Source organism: Penaeus monodon, chromosome 1, assembly GCF_015228065.2.
Source record: "Penaeus monodon isolate SGIC_2016 chromosome 1, NSTDA_Pmon_1, whole genome shotgun sequence".
NCBI lineage: Eukaryota > Metazoa > Arthropoda > Malacostraca > Decapoda > Penaeidae > Penaeus > Penaeus monodon.
The window spans coordinates 2,064,127-2,085,308 of record NC_051386.1 but is presented as its reverse complement, the minus strand read 5'-3'; the positions used below and the strand labels follow the sequence as shown (position 1 = coordinate 2,085,308).

Sequence of the window (21,182 nt, the reverse complement as noted above, 5' to 3'; positions counted from 1 at the left end):
TACCCCCCCAGTCCCCTCCCACCCCCAAACCCCACAGTCCCTTCCCAATCCCCCCTAAAAAAAAAAAAAAAAAAAAAAAAAAAAAAAAAAAAATATATATATATATATAAATAATAATATATATATATATATTAAATATATATAATATATATATATACAAAAAACCCACCAACCCTCACTTCCTCAGCCCCCCTCATTCAATATGCAAGCTGATCATGCAATTGCAAACTTCCTGTGGCTGCCCCCGAGACCCGGGCGTCGGTTCTTCAATCATCGACAAACGCCGAACAACGCAGGTCGGATCCACGTCGAGTTTGCGGTGACGACGAGGAAGCCGCAACACGTCGCCACTGAACGCAGAACAATACCGCATGGCGTGCCCCTCTTAGCGTGCGTGTGCGTGGAGTTTGTGTGCATGTGCACAGGGGGGGGGGAAGGGAAGGGAGGGGAAGGGGAAGGAAGGAGGAGGAGGAGGAGGGAGGAGGAGGAAGAGAGAAGGGAATGGAGGGGAAGGGAAAAGGGAAAGGGATGAGGGGAGGGAACAGAAAGGGAGGGAGGGGAGGGGAGGGAACAGAAAGGGAGGGGAAGGGAAGAGGGGGAGGGGAGGAGATGAGGGAAGGAAACAGAAGGGGAGGAGAGGGGAGGGGAGGAGGGGAGGGAACAGAAAGGGAGGGGAGGTGACGTGAGGTGAGGGAAGGGAAGAGGATGAGGATGGGAGAGAAAGGGAGGCCAGAGAAGACAAGAGAGAAAGGGAGGCCAGAGAAGACAAGAGAGAAAGGGAGGCCAGAGAAGGGAAGAGGAGGAGGAGGGAAGAGAAGGGAAGAGGAGGAGGAGGGAAGAGAAGGGAAGAGGAGGAGGAGGGAAGAGAAGGGAAGAGGAGGAGGAGGGAAGAGAAGGGAAAACAAGGGAAGGAGAGGGGACTTAAGGGGAGGAGACAGATTAGGTTCGCTTTGCCTGGTTGCTTGTGTGGACGAGTTAATTTGTATGTGCGGCGGGCGGAGGGGGGGGGGGGGTAAGTGCACACAAGAGTGGGTGGCTGTGGGCGTGTATGTGTATTCACATGTGGGGAAAAAAAAACTTTAACCGTCAAAAGCCCACAATTACACAAGCTCGAACCCGCCGAAATCGTTAACAAAAAAATAAATATCAATAATAACAAAAAAATAGATTAAAACTTTCGCAACACCGTACTTAAATGTAATAACTTAAAAAAAAAAAAAATAATAACAATAATCAAGAACAGTTGCTAAACGAGAACAGTCAGTGGTCATTGCTTAATTGAAGGAGAAGAAGAAGAAGATGAAGGAGGAAGAAGAAGGAAAGAAGAAGAAGGAGAAGGAGAAGAAGAAGAAGGAGAAGGAGAAGAAGGAGAAGGAGAAGAAGAAGAAGAAGAAGAAGGAGAAGAAGAAGAAGAAGAAGAAGAAGAAGAAGAAGAAGAAGAAGAAGAAGAAGAAGATGAAAGAAGAACAAGAAGACGAAGAAGAAGAACAAGAAGACGAAGAAGAAAAAAGTACATGCTAATAATGTCAAATCTAAAGGCAATCTAATAACTATAATCGTAAATGAACCTAACTACTTAAATATAACAAGCAAATAAATTAATTTTCCTATAAATCGAACAGATATAATTTGAAAATGAGTAATATCTAATTCTAAAATAAACCCAACATCTCTAAAAATTACCATAATTCTAGATAAATTTCTTTATTTGTAAATAAATCGAATAAATCCAGCTCTAATTCTAAAAAATCCATCTCATCCAATATAAACATTATAAATCAAAATCAAAATCAAATTAATTATACAAGAAAGAGACCTCAAGATCCTCACGATTAGGGTTTCGGTAAAACGATTTTTTCCCCCATGAACCCGTTTCGACTGGAGAAAGTGAGCTTCAACTGAAATTCAGTTACTGTACTTCGCAACTTTACTGAATTCTATATTTCATATCCACGTACGGCGCGTTTTGGAGACTTTAACCATACACTCGCCTGCGTTATTAGGGTTTACTGTTACCGTCACTATCACCACACTGTTGTTATCATAATCTCTCATTACCATTTATGCTAAACTAGTATTGATCGTGTTTGTGTTCATGCCCTTGTTCTCTCTCTCTCTCTCGCCCTCTCTCTCTCGCCCTCTCCCTCTCTCTCTCTCCCTCTCTCTCTCTTTCTCCCTCTCCCTCTCTCTCTCTTTCTCCCTCTCTCTCTCTTTCTCCCTCTCCCTCTCTTTCTCCCTCTCCCTATCACTAACCTCGCCCCTTTCCCTATCACTCTTCTCCCTCCCTATCCCTCTCACCCTTCCATTCTCCCTATCCCTCTCTCTCTCCCTCCTTCCCACCTCCCTCCCTCCCCCAAAAACGACCACGCAAAACTCATTCTCCGTGAGGCAAGACCCTGAGAAAATCGTGTAGTGGATGTCGGCTAGAGGTCAGGCGCTCGAAAGGAGCAAAAAGAGAAAAACTCTCTTTCCCTCTCCCTCTCCCTCTCCCCCTCTCTCTCTCTCTGTTTCTCTCTCTCTCTCTCTCTGTGTTTCTCTCTCTCTCTCTCTGTGTTTCTCTCTCTGTTTCTCTCTCTCTCACATTCAAAAACATCCAGTGGGAAAGGCGAGGGATATTAAAACGAACGAAATTAAAACGGATAGCGAAAAAGAATTATACATTTCCAAAAATAATAATAAAAAAGGCGAAAAATCTATTAAAAAATACAAACACAAAGTCAGAAGAAAACCTGATACGAAAAATAACAACATTTAAACAACACAAAGCTAAGGGAAACTTGGGAGAATGATAGAGACAGAGATAGGAATGGATAGATGGATACACAAAGTGAAAAGTGGAGAGAAGAGACGGACGAATAGAAGAGACGAGAAGACGAGAAAAGAGAAAATGAGACCAGAGAGGATGATAAAAGACAGGACGAGAAAGGAGATGAAAATGAGAAGAGAAGGGGAGAGGAGCCGAGAGAAGAGAAGAGAAGGAAGAGGAGAAAAGAGAGAAAGAGGAGAGAAGAGGAGAGGAGAGAAGAGGGCACGAGCGAAGAGAAGACAGAAGAGAGAAGAGAAGAAAAGGCAGGAAGTAGAAACAAGAAGAGGCGAGAGAGATCGCGACGAGCTTCTCCGATCGCCGCGCGCCGCCCCCACCCTCTCCGCCGCCGCAGATATTCCTCCGTCTCTCCGCCGCCCTCCTGGCAACAGCTGCGGCGGCGGTCGGTGGCAGCGCCTGCTCTTGCCTGCGGGAGGGGAAGGCGGCGGCGGGAGGCGAGCGGCGGGGCGCGGGTGCAGCTCCCGAGAAAGCTCCCGTGGCTCCAGGTGATGAATGCGGGGCTATTGGGAGGCGAGCGGCGGGCGCCTTCGCCGGCTCGCGCTGGGGCCGAGCAACGCGTGCGAGCGCGCGCGCGCGCGCGTGTATGTGTATATATATACACACACACCAACACAACATACATACATGGGTGTGGGTGTGTGTTTGGGGGTGTTGTGTGGTGTGTGTGTGTGTGTGTGTGGTGTGTGGTGGTGTGTGTGTTGTGTTGTGTGTGTGTGTGTTGTGATATTTAAGGGGATAGTATGTATTATGTATGTATGTATTTTTGTTGTATGTGATTATATATAATTAAAATAATATATTTATATAATATATATATATATATATATATATATATTATATATATGTAGGGATTTACGTTTATTTATAAATGTGTGTTTTGATAATATATATAAAATTTTAATATATATATATATATAAAATTTTAATATATAATATATATATTTATACATAATTATATATTTTTATATATATTTATATATATTTATAATATATAATATTTTATAAAATTTTATAATTATTTTATATATATTAAATATAAAATTTTTTTTTATTTATATTATATATATTATATATATATATTTATATATATTAATATTTATTTATAATATATATATATAATTTATAATTATATAATTTATATATAATTATATATTTATTAATATTAATATATTATATATATATTTTAATATATATATTTAAATATATATATATTTATATTTTTAAATTATATTTATTATATATTTATATAAATAATATTTTAATTTTAAAATTTATATATATAATATATATAATTTTTATATATAAAAATTTTATATAATTTTAAATATTTAATATTATAAAATACAACACACACACCAACCCCAAAACCACACACACAGTGTTTGTATGTGTGGGGGTTTAAATAACCTTTATTATCTCAAAACATACTTTCCAAACAGATGTATATACAACAAACACACAAAACAAAAAATTTTATTTTGAATTCTCCTTACCCGTTGGTTGTTCTCTGTCATGCACACACACTCTCAGCACAGGGGCCTTGCCAAGCGTCACGTCCAAACACTATAATTCCTTTTATCACCTAATAGTGCAATAACAAGGGGAAAAAATCGCTGTGTAAACAATGAATCTACACACGGGCTTGCAACGCGTCATGCAACGCTTACCATGCATCGATTAACTTCGTCATCGTGACTATGGCATAGATTTGTCAGGGCTGGATCTATGAACGGCTGGGGATACTTGTAATAATGAGTAGTGAGAGAGAAAGAGGAGAGAAGAGAGAGAGAGAGAGAGAGAGAGAGAGGAGAAGGGGGGGGGGGGGGGGGGGGGGGGGGGGGGGAAAAAAAAAAAAAAAAAAAAAAAAAGAGAGAGGGGGGAAAAGAGAGAGAGAGGAGAAAGGAGAGGGAGGAGAGAAGAGAGAGGAGAGAGAGAGAGAGAGGAAGAGAGAGAAGAGAGAAAGAGGAGAAGGAGAGAGAGAGAGAAAAGGGGAAAAGGAGGAAAAGGAGAGAGAGAGAAGGAGAGAGAAAAAGGGAGAGAGGAGAGAGAGAGAGAAAAGGAAAGAGAGGGAGAGAGAGAGGGGAGAGAGAGAGAGGAGAGAGAGAGAGAGAGAGAAGGAGAGAGAGAGAGAGAGAAGGAGAGAGGAGAGGAGAAGGAGAGAGGAAGAGAAGGAGAGAGTGAGAAGAGAAAAGGAAGAGGAGGAGAGAAGGAGAGGAGAGGAGAAAAGGGGAGAGAGAGAGAGAGGGAGAAGGAGAGAGAAAAGGAGAGAAGGAGAGAGGAGAGAGAGAGAGGGGGGGAGAGAGAGAGAGAGAGAGGAGAGAGAGAGAGAGGAGAGAAGAGAGAGAAGAGAGAGAGAGAGAGGAAAGAGGAGAGGGGGAGATGAATGAGTCAAAAGGGTTTTAAAAAAAAAAAAAATGATGAATTAGAATGAAGGTGCGCGCGGGGAGTGAGGGGTAACCATCCCTCTGGGCATAGTTATACCTCGATTACAGGAGCAATGACCGCAAGGGCCACACCTTCCTTCCGAGAAACACGCCCCCTCACAGCCACGCCTCTTACGCCTTTACCCCCCCCCCTTCCTCCTCCCCTTCCCTCCTTCAAACTTTCCTTATTCCCTCCCTCTCCCCCCCCCTCTCTCCCCCACCCAGCCCAAGCTTCCCCTTCCTCCCCCCCCTCACCCACCCCCCCCCCACCCCACCCTTTTTCCCCTCCTCTTTCCCCCCCCCCACCCCCACCACCCCCCCCCCACCCCACTCACCCCTTCTTCCTCCTCCCCACACCACCCCCCCCTCCACCCCCCACCCCCTTTTTTCCTCCCCCCATCACCCCTTCCCCCAAAACCCCCCTAAACCCCCTTCCCTTTCCACAATACCCCCCCTTTTTCCCCCCACCCCCATTTTCCTCCCCTCCATCCCCCTACCCCCTTTCCTCCCCCTTCCCCCCCTCTCCTCCCCCTCCTCCTCCCCCCCCTTTACCCCTTCTTTCCCCCCCCCCCTAACCGTTTTTTCCCCCTCCCCCCCCCCTTTTTTCCCCCCCCCCCCTTACCCCCCTCCCCTTTTAAAAAAAACCAAAAAAAAAAAAAACCTTTTGGGGGGGGGGGGGGGGAAAAAAAAGAAAAAAAAGGGGGGGGGAAAAAAAAAAAAAGGGGGGGGGGGGGGGTGGGGGGGGGGGGGGGGGGGGGGGGGGGGGAGTTGAAAGAGAGACAGACAGATAGAGAAAGAAAGAGAGATACAGACAGACAGACATATAGATAGAGAGAGAAAGAGAGAGAGAAAGAGAGAAAGAGAGAGAGAGAGAGAGAGAGAGAGAAAGAAAGAAAGGGAGAAGAAAGAGAGAAAGAGGAAAGAGAGAGAAGAGAGAAAGAGAGAGAGAGAGAGAGAGAGAGAGAGAGAGAGAGAGAGAAGAGAGAAGAGAGAGAAAAAGAGAAAGAGAGAAAAAAGAGAGAAAAAGAGAAAGAGAGAAAAAGAGAAAGAGAAAGAGAAAGATAGCGAAAGTCAGAAAAAAGAGACACAGAAACAGAGATAGAGGTCAATACAACAGACCGACAAGTCTATTCCCCCATCCTACCCCCCCCCTCCAAAAAAAAAAAACGAAGAGATATCAGACTGACCTCGCTAAACAGAGAATGAAGCAAGGCTAATGACAGACCAGAAGCGACTTCTAACATTTACCGTACTTACGGCAATAACATGAGAGGAAGGCAGGGGGAAAATCAGAACTAGAGAAAGAGGAGAGAGAGGAGGGAGGGAGGGAGGGAGGGAGAGGAAGGGAGGGAGGGAGGGGAGGACGGGGGGGAGGGGAGGACGGGGGGAGATGGGGAAGGGGGAAAAAGGAAAATGAGGTGGTAAGGGTCAGGGAAAATGAGGAATGGGAAGGGGGGAGGAACAGGGGGGGGGGATGGGGGAAGAGGAAGGGGAGCGGGGAAGATGGGGAGGAAGGTTACGTAGGAAGGTAGGTAGGGAGACATGGGGGGGGGGGGAGTGGAGTAGAGAGACCCTGCTTAAACAGAAAGACAATAAAAGGGAAAATAACAAGAAAAGGGAAGGGGGGGGAAGAGGAAGAGGAGGGGGAGGGGGAGGGGGGAGGGTCGCTACCTCATCTTATCTTCTGTCACTCCCGTATCACGCGCAATCAATTACGTGATATCATATACCTATTTCTATAACACAGTAATAAGCAACGTTTCTTTATGTAATAATGTTACTCTTTATGAACAGATTCTGCAAATAAATAAAATATCTAATATTTCCACATCTACTTGGATTATGGATAAAAAGATCATTTATTGCCTTTACATCCACGTAATAAAATATTTAAGTTCATTATGCATGACAAATAAACAATATTCGTCCCGCATATCCAGTATCATGGACATTTTCTAGTATAATCAGGATTTATACTAATTACCTCATATTTCCAGCATGGCAACCAGAATTTTCTAGAACGATTCAAATTATTAAATAATATTCAATCAATATTTCCAGCATGGTGGATGTAAATGAAATATATATATATATATATATTCATTCAATATTTCCAGATCGACCACGCAGAATTTCCCAGTACAATATAGAAAAAAATCAATATAGATAAATTTTATACGTACGATATTTCCAGTATGATCAAAGTAAACAAATAATATTCATTCAATATTTCCAACACGATTAAGGAAAAAAAAAATCCTGCATGATTCACAGCAATAAGCATAATCACGCAACATTTCTATGAACACAAACTAAATACATTTCGCACATTCAACATTTCCTGCACGATCAAGGACCATCCCTCCCACACTCCAACACAACCAACGTAAACAATCCACAAAAATGATAACCTACCTACTTTGACCCTGCTAGCAATACCGAAGGGATATCAACACAGATCGTGCAGGAAATTCCCCGGAACAGAGCACAATAGACCTCGGTGAGCCAGGCCTGCTGCAATATTCCAGTGAGGAAGGCGAAGCGTGTAAAAGCGACGGGAAATTGCTCCCAAATTAAAGCCCAACCGCATGCAACACGTTCGTCTATTATCGTGTCAGACTTGATCTTCTTTCAGAGCGAGAGGAATGGAGAGGCGAGGAAAATATGGACGAAAGCCGAGAAATAGTGGAGAAAGAAGAGAAGAGATGAGAAGAGATGAGAGGTAAGAGAAGAGAAGAAAAAAAGTAAGGAATTTTCTTAAATCAGGTCCATTGCCCAAGTGCGGTGACTTCAGCAAGCACTCAATCACTTCAGAATTCACCTCACGTCGACATATGCAAATCTAAATTCATCCCTAATTATCAACGCCAATAAAATGTTGCATCAAAAACTTACCGAAATCAAGTATACACGTTTTGCATAACCGGAAGACTGTCTAAAAGATCACAAACTTATAAAATGTTGCAAATAAGTCTCGATACCAAGCACACCCATTAACACTACTGTAGAAATTCCAATTTTCCGTACACATTATATAATTATATGCCATTACACAAGTACTTCTCTCTCTCTAGGCCTTAATTCATCACACACTATAATGTCAAGATAACAAACTAAATCAATCTATTATCTCATGACGAATCCAAAAGACCGATAATGCAAATCACTGCGATGCCATTTGAATGAAAAAGAAAAGAAAAAAAATCACACTTGAGGTTACAGCTTTAGTTCTGCTCACTCTAATGTAGTCTTTCTAGATTCAAAATAAAATATAACTTGTATGCAGAAAATATTTACAACATATGATCCAGCAGTCTGTACTTTCACAACAAATGTTAACTGTAACTAGAACGGTTTAAGAGTGAGAAAAGAGGGGAGAGAGACAGAGAGAGAGACAGAGAGAGAGACAGAGAGAGAGACAGAGAGAGAGACAGAGAGAGACAGAGAGAGACAGACAGGGAAGAAAAAAAATTAAATATATAAATATATATATATATATATATATATATATATATATATATATATATATATATATATAGAGAGAGAGAGAGAGAGAGAGAGAGAGAGAGAGAGAGAGAGAGAGAGAGAGAGAGAGAGACAAACAGAGAGAGCGAGAGACCCTTAAGACGACAATGATGATATCGCAAAAATGATTTCAAGGTTGCTTACACTACACATCTCCCGCACCATGAGTCATCACCACAAAAAAAAAAAAAAAAAAAAAAAAAAAAAAACAAAAAAAAAAAATCATAAGGAAAAATACGAGAATAAAGTGCCCGCAAAGTCGACTTTTGAAAATAAACTCTAACCTCACCTTACATTTACTTATTCAACGCATATCACTGCCAATAAACAGTGTTGAATATGCAAATGCTATTCTAATACATGCAATGGCCGGCAAGCAAGACTAGCTACATCTAAAAGAAATGTTGAAATGTTTAAAGCTCAAGGTGGAACATTTTGCAATTGATTTTTGTCGAGTCATGATTTCCTTGCACATCATCATCATCATCATCATCATCATTATTATTATTATTATCATTATTATTATTATTATTACTATCATTATTATTTTTATTATTATTATTTTTAATTTCATTATTATTATTATTATTATTTTTTTTTTTTATTATTATTATTTTTTTTTTGTAAAAGGTAAACGAGCACTGCCACCTAGGTCTTATCTTTATCCTCCCTTAATTAATCGCCCATTTCTCCGGTTCTCTCCCTCTGACGGTATTCTTCTTCCTTTCTTCTCTCTCTCTCTCGCTCTCTCTCTCTCGCTCTCTCTCTCGCTCTCTCTCTCTCTCCTCTCTCTCTCTCTCTCTCTTTCTCTCACTCTCTATTTTTCCATTTCTTCCCTCCTTCCCACTCTTTCTCCATCTCCCCCTTCTTTGAACACAGAGATCGAGAGCGAGAGAGGGAGAGAAAGAGACAGACAGAGAGAGAAAGAGAGACACAGACAGAGAGAGAGAGAGAGAGAGAGAAAGAGAGACACAGACAGAGAGAGAAAGAGAGAGAGAGAGAGAGAGAGAGAGAGAGAGAGAGAGAGAGAGAGAAGAGAAGAGAGAGAGAGAGAGAGAGAGAGAGAGAGAGAGAGAGAGAGAGAGACAGGAACAAAAAACCAAACACGTTTCCCCTTCCCCTTCTACAGCCACTACACCACAAGCTCGGTTAACCGGAGTCGGGCAGCTCGGCCGGCAGCCCGACGCAGGATTTCCGTTCCCAGCGCCGGATATGCCACGCTGGGGGGCGGGGGGGGGGGTGCCTTCTTGACAGATCCGTAATGATAATTGAATCACCAATGTCATTACTTATAATAATAATGATATGAAGGTCGAGGTTATATTGGGACGCGCTGTTTATTACTGTTGAAAGTGAAATTAATAAATAACTATGATTAATAGTATTAGTGAAAACCATAAAAAGGCAATAATAATAAAGATGATGAAGATGATAATAATAACAAACTAGTAACAATAATAGCAACAGCAATAATATGAGAGATACAGATGACCACAATCATAAAATGATAAGGGGATTAATAAAAATAAGATGAAGATGATGATGAAGATGATGATGAAGATGAAGATGAAGATGAAGATGAAGATGAAGATGAAGATGATGATGATGATACTAATGGCAATAAAATAAAAAACAACACTTGATAATCTACATTAAAATTTTCCTTGTGTCTCGTCCGTTACACGCCTGCATGTCACACATTAAATCAGATGTGACAGCATAGCTGAAGTTGATAATTGACAACTTAAATATCGAATGACATCCACACACACATGCCCTCCCACTCACGCACAGTTACATAGGTAAATAGACACACACACACAAAAGACAAGACACAGGGCACAAGACGCACACACTTACATACACAAGACACACACAGACAAACAGACACACTCACGGACAAACAGACACACTCACGGACAAACAGACACACACACACACACACACACACACACACACACACCATATTACTAATCTACTAGAATCCCATTCCAGCTATTATCATTATTATTTCAATTAGAATGTAGGAGAGTGAGGCGGGGAGAAATATTTCTTAATTTCTTGTCATTCGAGCTATTTCCATGGATCACTCTAATAATAATAATAATAATAATAATAATAATAAAACAACGATAATGATAATTCCATTGCGAATTGCAATTTCAATAACAAATACAACAACAAGAAATAATGATAACTGCATAAAAAACCGGCCAACGACGCCCTTTGCTCTCACTACTACTATGAAACCCCATGCAACCACCGCCTGCCGCCCTCCCCGTTGCACCACTTTGTCAACCACCTGCAACAGCTCGCTTCTTTGAAGGCAGGGAGGCACTGATTGCACGATCCTCCTTTCCTCCCTTCCTCTCCTCCTCCCCTCTTTCCTCCTTTCTATCCCTTTCTGCCTTCTCCTTCTTCCTCCATTCGTTCTATTCCCTAACCCACTATCCTTCCTCTTGCCCCCCCCCCTCTCTCTCTCTCTCTCTCTCTCTCTCTCCTCTCTCTCTCTCTCTCTCTCTCTCTCTCTCTCTCTCTCTCTCTCTCTCTCTCTCTCTCTCTCTCTCTCTCTCTCTCTCTCCCTCCCTCTCTCTCATACTCTGTACCTTCCCTCGCTACCCCGCTATCCTTCGCTCCCCCTCCCGCTTCTACCCCCTCCCCCTCCCCCTTCCTTCTCCTCTTACCTCGTATCCTCTCTTTCTTTTTTTGCTTCATCCCCCTCTTTCTTCTCCCTCCGCCCACTATCCCCCATTCTTCACCCTCCTGCCACCCGCTTCCCATCTCCCCCCTCACCCCATGCCCCTCCCTCCCCCTCCCATCCCTCCCCCTTCCTTCCCCCTCATTTCCTCCTCTCCCTCCTTCCTTGCCCCTCCCTCCTGCCAACCCCTCCCCCCTCATTCCTTGCCCCTCCCTCCTACCACCCCCTCCCATCCCTCCCCCTCATTTCCTCCTCTCCCTCCCTCCCTCCTTCCTTGCCCCTCCCTCCTGCCAACCCCCTCCCCCCTCATTCGCCTTCCCTACCTCGCCTGACCTTGTGCGAGGCAAAAATCATTACACACTCGAGTGCTGTTGACGCGGATACTGAGAAGTGCGCGCATTCGGAGGTCTATGTTTGGACGATGACGCAAGTAGAAAAACAAATAGGTGTTTATCTACGCGTGTGAATCGGTAGATACGTTATCAAGGGGTTTATATAAGAAAGTAGGTAGGTGAGTACCACAGTAAGATTTAGTATTGCCGATGAATAACACGTTTTAAGTATTAAAAACGTGATTAAGATGAGCATTACAAGTGAGTATTAAGTAGGTATGATATGCAATACCTTATCCTCACCACTAACTCTTAAAATCAAACAAGCTCTGCACACACAAGACAAAAGACGAAAATAAAATGATCAAAAACGAAAAACGGAAAAAAAAACACCTCACATACTCCTTTGTTTCTCTTTTCCTAATAAAAAGGATTTTAAAAAATCATAAAAAAAAAAAAAAATCAAAAAATAAAAATCGTCATAATAAAAAATAAACAAAAAAAGTCGCACATCCTTAAAAATTCTCAGCCTCGGAGATCATGCTGACTAAGCCACCCCGAGTCCCCAGGGAGCGCTTGCAAGGTCGCAGCTGCAACCCTCCTGCACACCCGGCGACCCTACCGAAGCGCCTCTCCTCGTCAGCAGGAGGAATCAGCTCTCGTCAGCAGGAGGAATCAGCTCTCGTCAGCAGGAGGAATCAGCTCTCGTCAGCAGGAGGAATCAGCTCTCGTCAGCAGGAGGAATCAGCTCTCGTCAGCAGGAGCCGCTGCTTGTCCCAGACGGTCAGTTTATTCTGGGATATTTCGGTCGTTGTCTTGAATGGCGTCTCGTTCTCGGTCTGTCTCTGGTTTGTGTCCATCTGCTTGCTCCCTGTTCTCCTTCCCTCCTCGTGTGTGTGTGTGGGTGTGTGTGGTGGTGTGTGTGTGGGTGTGTGTGTGGTGGTGTGTTGTGTGTGGTGTTGCGTGTGTGTTTGTGTGTGTGTGTGTGTGTGTGTGTGTGTGTGTGTGTGTGTGTGTATGTATGTGTGTGTGTGCGTGTGTGCGTGTGTATGTATGTATGTATGTATGTATGTATGTATGTATGTATGTATGTATGTATGTATGTATGCATGTATGTATGTATGCATGTATGTATGTATGTATACATGTATGTATAACTGCGTCTGCGTGCATCGTATTCACCTCCAGCAGGCGCCCGACTCCCTCCTAAGGCCCCGTCACCAACCCCGACGAAAATCGACCTCAAGCCGACACATCATAACCATCGAATCCTAACCCCCGGCATTGCGGTAAATGTCTCCGTATCGCGCCCCGCCGAGCCTCACCGTGACTCGTCGAACTCATGATACGTAATGTTCGATGGTTCGTGACGTGCCAGGCGCCGGGGAGCCAGGTGCCGGGGAGCCAGGCGCCGGGGAGCCAGGCGCACGGAGACACAGGCTGACAGACAGACAGACACAGGTAGACAGACACCTGGACATGTTGATAAACATGCACGAGCGCAGACAGACAGACACATACATAAACAAATAATTAAAACAAGTAACGGAAACAGACAACTATACATTTACAAAAACAAATTATAAACAAGCACTTCTCTCTCTCTCTCTCTCTCTCTCTCTCTCTCTCTCTCTCTCTCTCTCTCTCTTCTCTCTCTCTCTCTCTCTTCTCTCTTCTCTCTTCATATATACACACACACATTGTGTGTATATATATAATATATATATATATATATATATATATATATATATATATATATATATATATATATATATATATATATATATATAATGTGTGTGGTGTCGGATGAAAGGGTTTCATGTGTGTGTGTATGTGTATATATTTATTTTTATTTGTTTATTTAATCATTCATTCATTCACGCGCACACGCACACGCACATACACACGCACATACACACGCACACACACACGCACACACACACGCACGCACGCACACGCACGCACGCACGCACGCGCACGCACACACACACACACACACACACACACACACAAACACACACACACAAACACACACACACAAACACACACACATAAACACACACACACAAACACACACACACAAACACACAAACACACACACACACACAAACACACACACACAAACACATACACACAAACACATATATATGTGTGTGTGTGTGTGTGTGTGTGTGTGTGTGTGTGTGTGTGTGTGTGTGTGTGTGTGTGTGTGGTGTGTGTGTGTGTGTGTGTGTGTGTGTGTGTCCTGTGTGCGTGTGCGCGTGAATGAATGAATGAATAAATAAACAAATAAAAGTAAATATCTACACATACACACACACATGAAACCCTTTCATCCGACACCACACGAGAGGACCGAAAGGAAAGTTCCCTAAAGTGCGTCCGTTCAACACCGCCCACACCGAGACAAGGGTGGCACTCGATAGCCCTGGAACCATACGCGTCATACGAGGAAGAGAGAAAGGGAGGAAGAGAGGGAGAGAGGAGAGAGGAAGAGAAGGAAGAGAGGGAGAGAGGGAGAGAGGGAGAGAGGGAGAGAGGGAGAGAGGGATAGCGGAGGGTTGAAGAGGTTGATGGATAGAATAGATGGGTGGGTAGTGCGCGAAGTGGATGAATGAACCGGTTGAAGGACAGATAAATGGACGGGTGGGTGGGTGGATAGACTGTCTAGTGAAGAGAGAGAGAGAGAGAGAAGAGAGAGAGAGAGAGAGAAAGCTAGAGAGAGAGAGAAAGCTAGAGAGAGAGAGAAAGCTAGAGAGAGAGAGAAAGAGAGAGAGAAAGAGAGAGAGAAAGAGAGAGAGAAAGAGAGAGAGAAAGAAAGAGACAAACCCAGAATCTAGTCTAGACCCCACCACCAACATACCCATTCTTTCTCGCCCATCATTACATAAACCTTGCGTCACCCAAACTCCTTTCACTTTCAACCGTAAGACTGGTTAAACACACGCCTCCTCCCGTGGGGTAGGTAACAAGACGAAATGATAAGTCATACTGTGTAATTATTCGTAATGATGGGCGTAAGGGAGGATTATGCACAATGAGTCGTTAATGGGAGCTTTTTCAACGTCACTGCAGAGGGCGGATTGCAAAGCTGGGTCGTGATTCCGCTCACCTGCAATGCAACGCTCGAACGAATGGTAAGGTATGGAAGGAGGGCGAGGGCGAGGGCGGGAGGGCGAGGGAGGGAGGGAGGGAGGGAGGGAGGAAGGAGGGAGGGAGGAAGGAGAGAGGGGGAAGGAAGGAGAGAGGGGGAAGAAAGGAAGGAGGGAGAGAGGCCGAGGGAGGTGGGAAGCAAGGGAGGAAGAGAGGAAAGAAGGAAGGGAGTGAGGGAGGATGGGGAGGGAGGGAGGGAGGGAGTGAGGGAGTAAGTGAGACAAAGAGGAGAGGTACATTTTTCAGTCCTTTAAACTTGAAATCAACATTTCTACCCATAATGTCTATCCACGGCAATGAAGAAAATAACATTCTACAAGCAACCTGTCACAGAAGGAACAAGAGAACAAAATATATACAGAATCTCGAAAACAAAACTACGCCCTTACCTAGAACATAAAAAAAAAAAAAAAAAAAAAAAAAAAAAAAAAAAAAAAAAAAAAAAAAAAAAAAACAACTATATCTATATATATATAATCAATATATACAATAAATATATAATAAATATAATACTATATATATATATATATATATATGGGCCGCGGTGGCCGAATCGTTAGAGCGTCGGACTCAAGACTGTCACGACGGCAATCTGAGTTCGAGGGTTCGAGTCACTGGCCGGCGTTGTTCCCTTGGGCAAGGAACTTCACCTTGATTGCCTACCTAGCCACTGGGTGGCCAAGCCAGCCCAAGTCAAGTGCTGGTCCCAAGCCCGGATGAATAGAGAGAATGATTACCTAAAAGGTAACACCGGCACTCTCCGTGGAAAGGAACTGGGGACCCTACCACGTACTCACTCCAAGAGCATCACAACATGAAAAACTACAATTAAGTATCATGCTGTGACCACGGCGGCTCAGACATGGACCTACCGTTAAAAGAAGAATATAAAAAAAAATATACACACACACACACAAATTTAACGGTCCATTACAAACGCTCCCTCGACTGCCCTTCAATATGACCGCAAACTGGGAAAAAATAATCAAGATTGGGGGAAAGTACCAGCACTTGAAAGCTTTCCTCGTCTCACATCCTGGTTTATTTGGGAAGGAGGAGAAGGCAAAGATAAATAAGAAGTAAAAGAAAATGGAGAAGGAGAAGGAGGAGGAGGAGAAGGATGAGGATGGGGATGAGGAGAGAAAGATTAAGAGGAAGGGGGTGAAGATGAAGAGGTAGGAGGAGGAGGACGAGGAAGAAGGAGAGAAAGAGAGGGAGAGGAAGGAGAGTAGGAAGAGTTGGAGGAGGGGGGAGGGAGGGGGAAGAGGAAGGGGAAAAGAAGGGGAAGATGGGAGAGGAGGAGGAGGATAAGGATGAGGAAGGAGGGATACCTTTTAAGCAATACACACACACACACACACACACACAACAACACAAAACCCCAACACACACACACACACAACAACACACACACACACACACACACACACAAAACACCAAGAACCAAAAAAAAAAAAAAAGCCCCAATTCCGGTCCCGAAAATTTTAAAAACCCGCCCATTGCGTGTTATCTTGGGGTAAAAACCCGCACACGATAAGAACCCGGATTTCAGGAATATTCTTTGACGTTTAAAGGCTTATATCCGTTAATACAAATAAAAAAGGTGTTAAATTTGTAATGTTGGGTTTAATTTTTTTTTTTTTTTTTAAAAAAAAATAAAAGAGAAGAAAAGGAAAGAGTATATGAGAGAGAGAGAGAGAGAGAGAAGAGAGAGAGAGAGAGAGAGAGAGAGTGCGAGAGAGAGAGAGAGAGGAGAGAGAGAGAGAGGAGAGAGAGAGAGAGAGAGAGAGAGAGAGAGAGAGACATACATATATGTTTATATAACTAAATAAAATATAGATATAAATATAAATAAAAAAAATAAAAATAGACATATATATATATACATACTTACATACATATATATATAGCACATATATGATACAGTATACATATACATATACAACACATATACAGATACAACACAAAATATATATATATATAATATAATATAATATATAATAGATAATACATATACATATACATATTATATATATATACATATACATGATATAATACATATACATATATATAATACAGTATACATATAATAATATACATAACATAATATAATATAGACATAGATATATGATGATAATATATGATTATGTGATACAATATATATACAATATATATATAGAATATATATAATAATATATAATAAATATATATAATAATATTATATATTTATATATATAAAATATAGATATATATAACATGTAATATGTAATAATAAATATATATTATATATAAATATAATATATTATACATAAAGGTAAACATATGGCGTACTATGATATGTGTGTTTTGTATCTGTGGTTATAATGTTTGTAAATGTATAATATGTGTGTAATATGCATATTATATATATAAATATACATATATATATATAATATAAAATTTATATTAATACTAATATATAATATATGCATGTGCATGTGTGTATTACATGTGTGTGTGTATACATGGGGCGTGTATCTGTGTGTGTGTTTATGTGTGTGTGTATGAATGTGTGTCGTGTGTGTAATAATGGTGTTGTATAATGTGAGTGTGTGGTATACATGTTATGTTGTTTGTGTATAATGTTGCGTGTGTGATACATGTGTCGTGTTGGTGTTAAGTCGTGTGTGTTGTGTATATCATGTGGGTGTGTGATGCTGTGCGTGTGGGGTGTGGTGGTGTGTGTTGTGTGTGTGTGTGTGTGTCTATGTGTGTGTGTGAAATGTGTGTGTTGTGTGTGTATGTGTGTATTATGTGTGTGTGTATGTATTGTGTGTGTGTATGTATGTGTGTATGTGGTGTGTATGTGTGTGTGTTTTGTATGTGTGTGTATGTTGTGTGTGTATGTATGTGTGTGTATGTATGTATGTGTGTGTGTGTGTATGTGTGTGTGTATTTGTGTGTGTTGTATGTGTTGTGTGTGTGTGTGTGTGTGTGTGTGTGTGTATATGTATATGTATATGTGTATGTGTATGTGTATGTGTATGTATATGTATATGTATATGTATATGTATATGTATATGTATATGTATATGTATATATATGTGTATGTGTATGTGTATATATGTGTATGTATATATATATGTGTATGTATATATATATATATATATATATATATATATATATATATATATATATATACACACACACGAGCATGTGTGTATATACATATGCATGTGTGTATATATATGAGCATGTGTGTATACACATGTGCATGTGTGTATATACATGTGCGTGTGCATGTGTGCGTGCATGTGTGTGCACATGCAGAATTTAGTATTAAACGATAATTAAAGTGCCATAGGCTATTCAGTGACATTATTTCAAGGCCCTGTCAGTCAATGAAAATAAAACCATTCTTGAGCTAACATAATCAATAGTTTGATTTTCTTTTAAATTACAGTTATCTGAGAAAAGTTGCCAGCTGTCACATTAAATTCTCATTTTGTTATTCACATTCCCTAACACTAGAATTTCCATACACTACAAAAATCCTACAGCAAATATGATGTTCATGCCAAATGTAGAAATATACAAAAGGTAGTCATTTAATTTTATCCTCATCTGTTCCGCAGTTTTGATTATCTCAAATAATATTAAAATTTTGTGTATTTTGTTCTTTATTATTTTACTAAGGTAACCATTACCTGCAGCTCTAACAACTCGTACATATCCCTAACACACACATTCTACCAAGACAGGGCTCGGAATGGTTTCCTTCTAGAGATTAAATCACCACCAGGTCCTACAAGGTTTATCCTGCTAGAGTATGTGACGAGAGGTATGCTTGCCTTTGCTGGTGAGCCAACAGGCTTGAAGGTTGCCGATATGCTGTGGTTGACGCATGGGTATCTTCTTTGCATATATAATTATTAAATTATACTAAAAGGAAAATCAGTCTCCCTCGACAAAATGTATACAAGACATTACTGATACTCTTGGTGACTCAGGCTACTGACTGGGAATTCACACCTTTAGCAGACCAGCAAGAGAGTACAGATCATTACAGATCATTACTATATATACCCTGGCCAAGATTAGCTTAGACTGGTTTGTGTTTCCAAGACAAACTACTAGGGAGGTCGATAAGATCTATCTTACAATATATAAGTGGGGAGGGGGGGTGCCTTGTTGGCCTTTGCTGGAGTACCTATTGGGGTTTGCTTGAGTCACTGTGGTTGTATAAGTAAGCTTTACCATAATGTCTTGGAAACATTACCAGATTTAATATACTGGAACTTACTTTTCTTATGATTGCATAAATGTCAATATATAAAGACCACAATTTACCAGATACAGAAATAAGTAAAATCAGGAATATACAATGTTCTAGATTGATGGTGCCAGACATCTTTTTAAACTGTTGAAATCTTCACACAAAAAGATTACATTTTGAAAATAACTTTATGAACAATGAACAGCCTACTTCTGATAGAGCATTACTGAAACTGCCATAATGTATTCATATATCTTTATATATCATATATTTATATACACACATTCATACATAAATATATACCCCAAAACACACACACACACACACACACACACACACACACACACACACACACACACACACACACACACACACACACACACACACACACAGGGGGTAATGAATAGATTTAAAATGAAAGACAAACAAGTATCTACAATAATCAAGATAACAATAAATAAATCAACAATATGGAACATTAATAACAATTTAATCTCCAAAATGAGGAATCTGTGTTATCCGAGATTGTTTACACACACATACGAGCAGTCAAGACATTTTGTGGTTAAGTGTGAAGATATCAAGCTGTAATTAGACCTATATAGTTTATAAATGTTAATCGTCAAATGTTTAATGACCATAAATCATAAATTTAGAAAAACAAAAGTTGTATATGAAAAAATTATCCTTACATTCAAAACTACTGTATTAATGCATATTATCAAAAGTAATTGTGAAGAATCAGACATATCTTCACCATACGCAATTTGACTTGGATTTTACACCAAGTTTTGTAAATTAAAAAATTACGGACTCTACATTTTCAATATTTTTAGATTACTCGGAAAATAAATAGAAAAACATTTCAGCAAAATGTGCCATGATATAGAAATTCATATTACATTTCCTATTTGTATAAGCCTTCAAATTAACTCGAGAACTGCAAAATTAAGATATATGGCAAAAAATAAATAAAAAATAAGCATATTATTTATGCCATGCATGTGTGGTAATTCTGATATACAACTTTGAAATTCTAGCAAATATTGTGCATTAAACTGCTGTTTTAGTCAAATTTCCTGTTTGCAAGAAAAGCATAAATTACCAAAGAGTCTTATCTAGACATGTTAAAAATATCCTCGAGAATTCAGGACAGAACACCTTACTTGGAATATACTTCTTAAAAAATATATGTATATTTATATTTATATACACATACCTTTAAACATATACCTCTCCTGAAGTTATCATACAATAGTGAAATATACATAAATGTGATTAAATACACAAACAAAAATATGTAACTACGCTGACGTTTTGTAATGTTGCACAAATCCTGCAATAAAATCTTTTGTGGAAACTCCTTCAACCTTGCCCTTGAAAATATGCCAAGGACAGCAGGCTACATCCTTTACGGTTCGGCTAACAACAAATTAAACCCAACATTATGCTTAATAATGGCATTAATGAACACGAAATCTAAATATATGTATTAATTCCCTACCCCGCAACTATACCTGTAATACTGCATCCCACAGTATTAACTCTATGTAAAAATTAACACAACACAGATAAATAAACTAAACTGCTCCTTCTTACATCCATTCAGCAACACTAATGGTCAAAATACGAGGGGGGAAAAAATGACTAAAAACCAATTGATTATTACAAAATAACGAAAAAACAAACCCAAACAGCTGATCGACACAGCTGATCACAGACACCGGTTTCAAACGCGTTAACCCAAGGAACACCTCTAAATAACCAACACACAAATGGCGAAGTTTTTGCCATCAAATGCCCACTTCCATCGTCCAACGAAACCATGCAGTGAAAATCAGTATATAAAACTACTCACCAAGGTTCAGACATGTTTATTTCAAGTCGGGGAAGGTGCAGGGAGCGTGACACGTCCTCCTCCGGTCGGCGGTTGAGCGCAGAATGACAGGTTCGGGGCCGAGGAGGAGCAAGG

At 40.8% G+C, this 21,182-nt stretch overlaps 1 protein-coding gene across 1 annotated transcript in view; it reads right to left on the bottom strand.

Annotated features, from left to right (window-relative positions):
• The window catches only part of LOC119579003 (6-phosphogluconate dehydrogenase, decarboxylating-like), a 43,069-nt gene extending 21,887 nt beyond the window's left edge, over positions 1-21,182 (bottom strand). Inside the window, exon 1 of the mRNA XM_037926817.1 lies at positions 21,069-21,182. Coding sequence (XP_037782745.1) covers positions 21,069-21,082 — 14 coding nt within the window. The 5' untranslated portion in view covers positions 21,083-21,182. The remainder of the gene's footprint in view (positions 1-21,068) is intronic.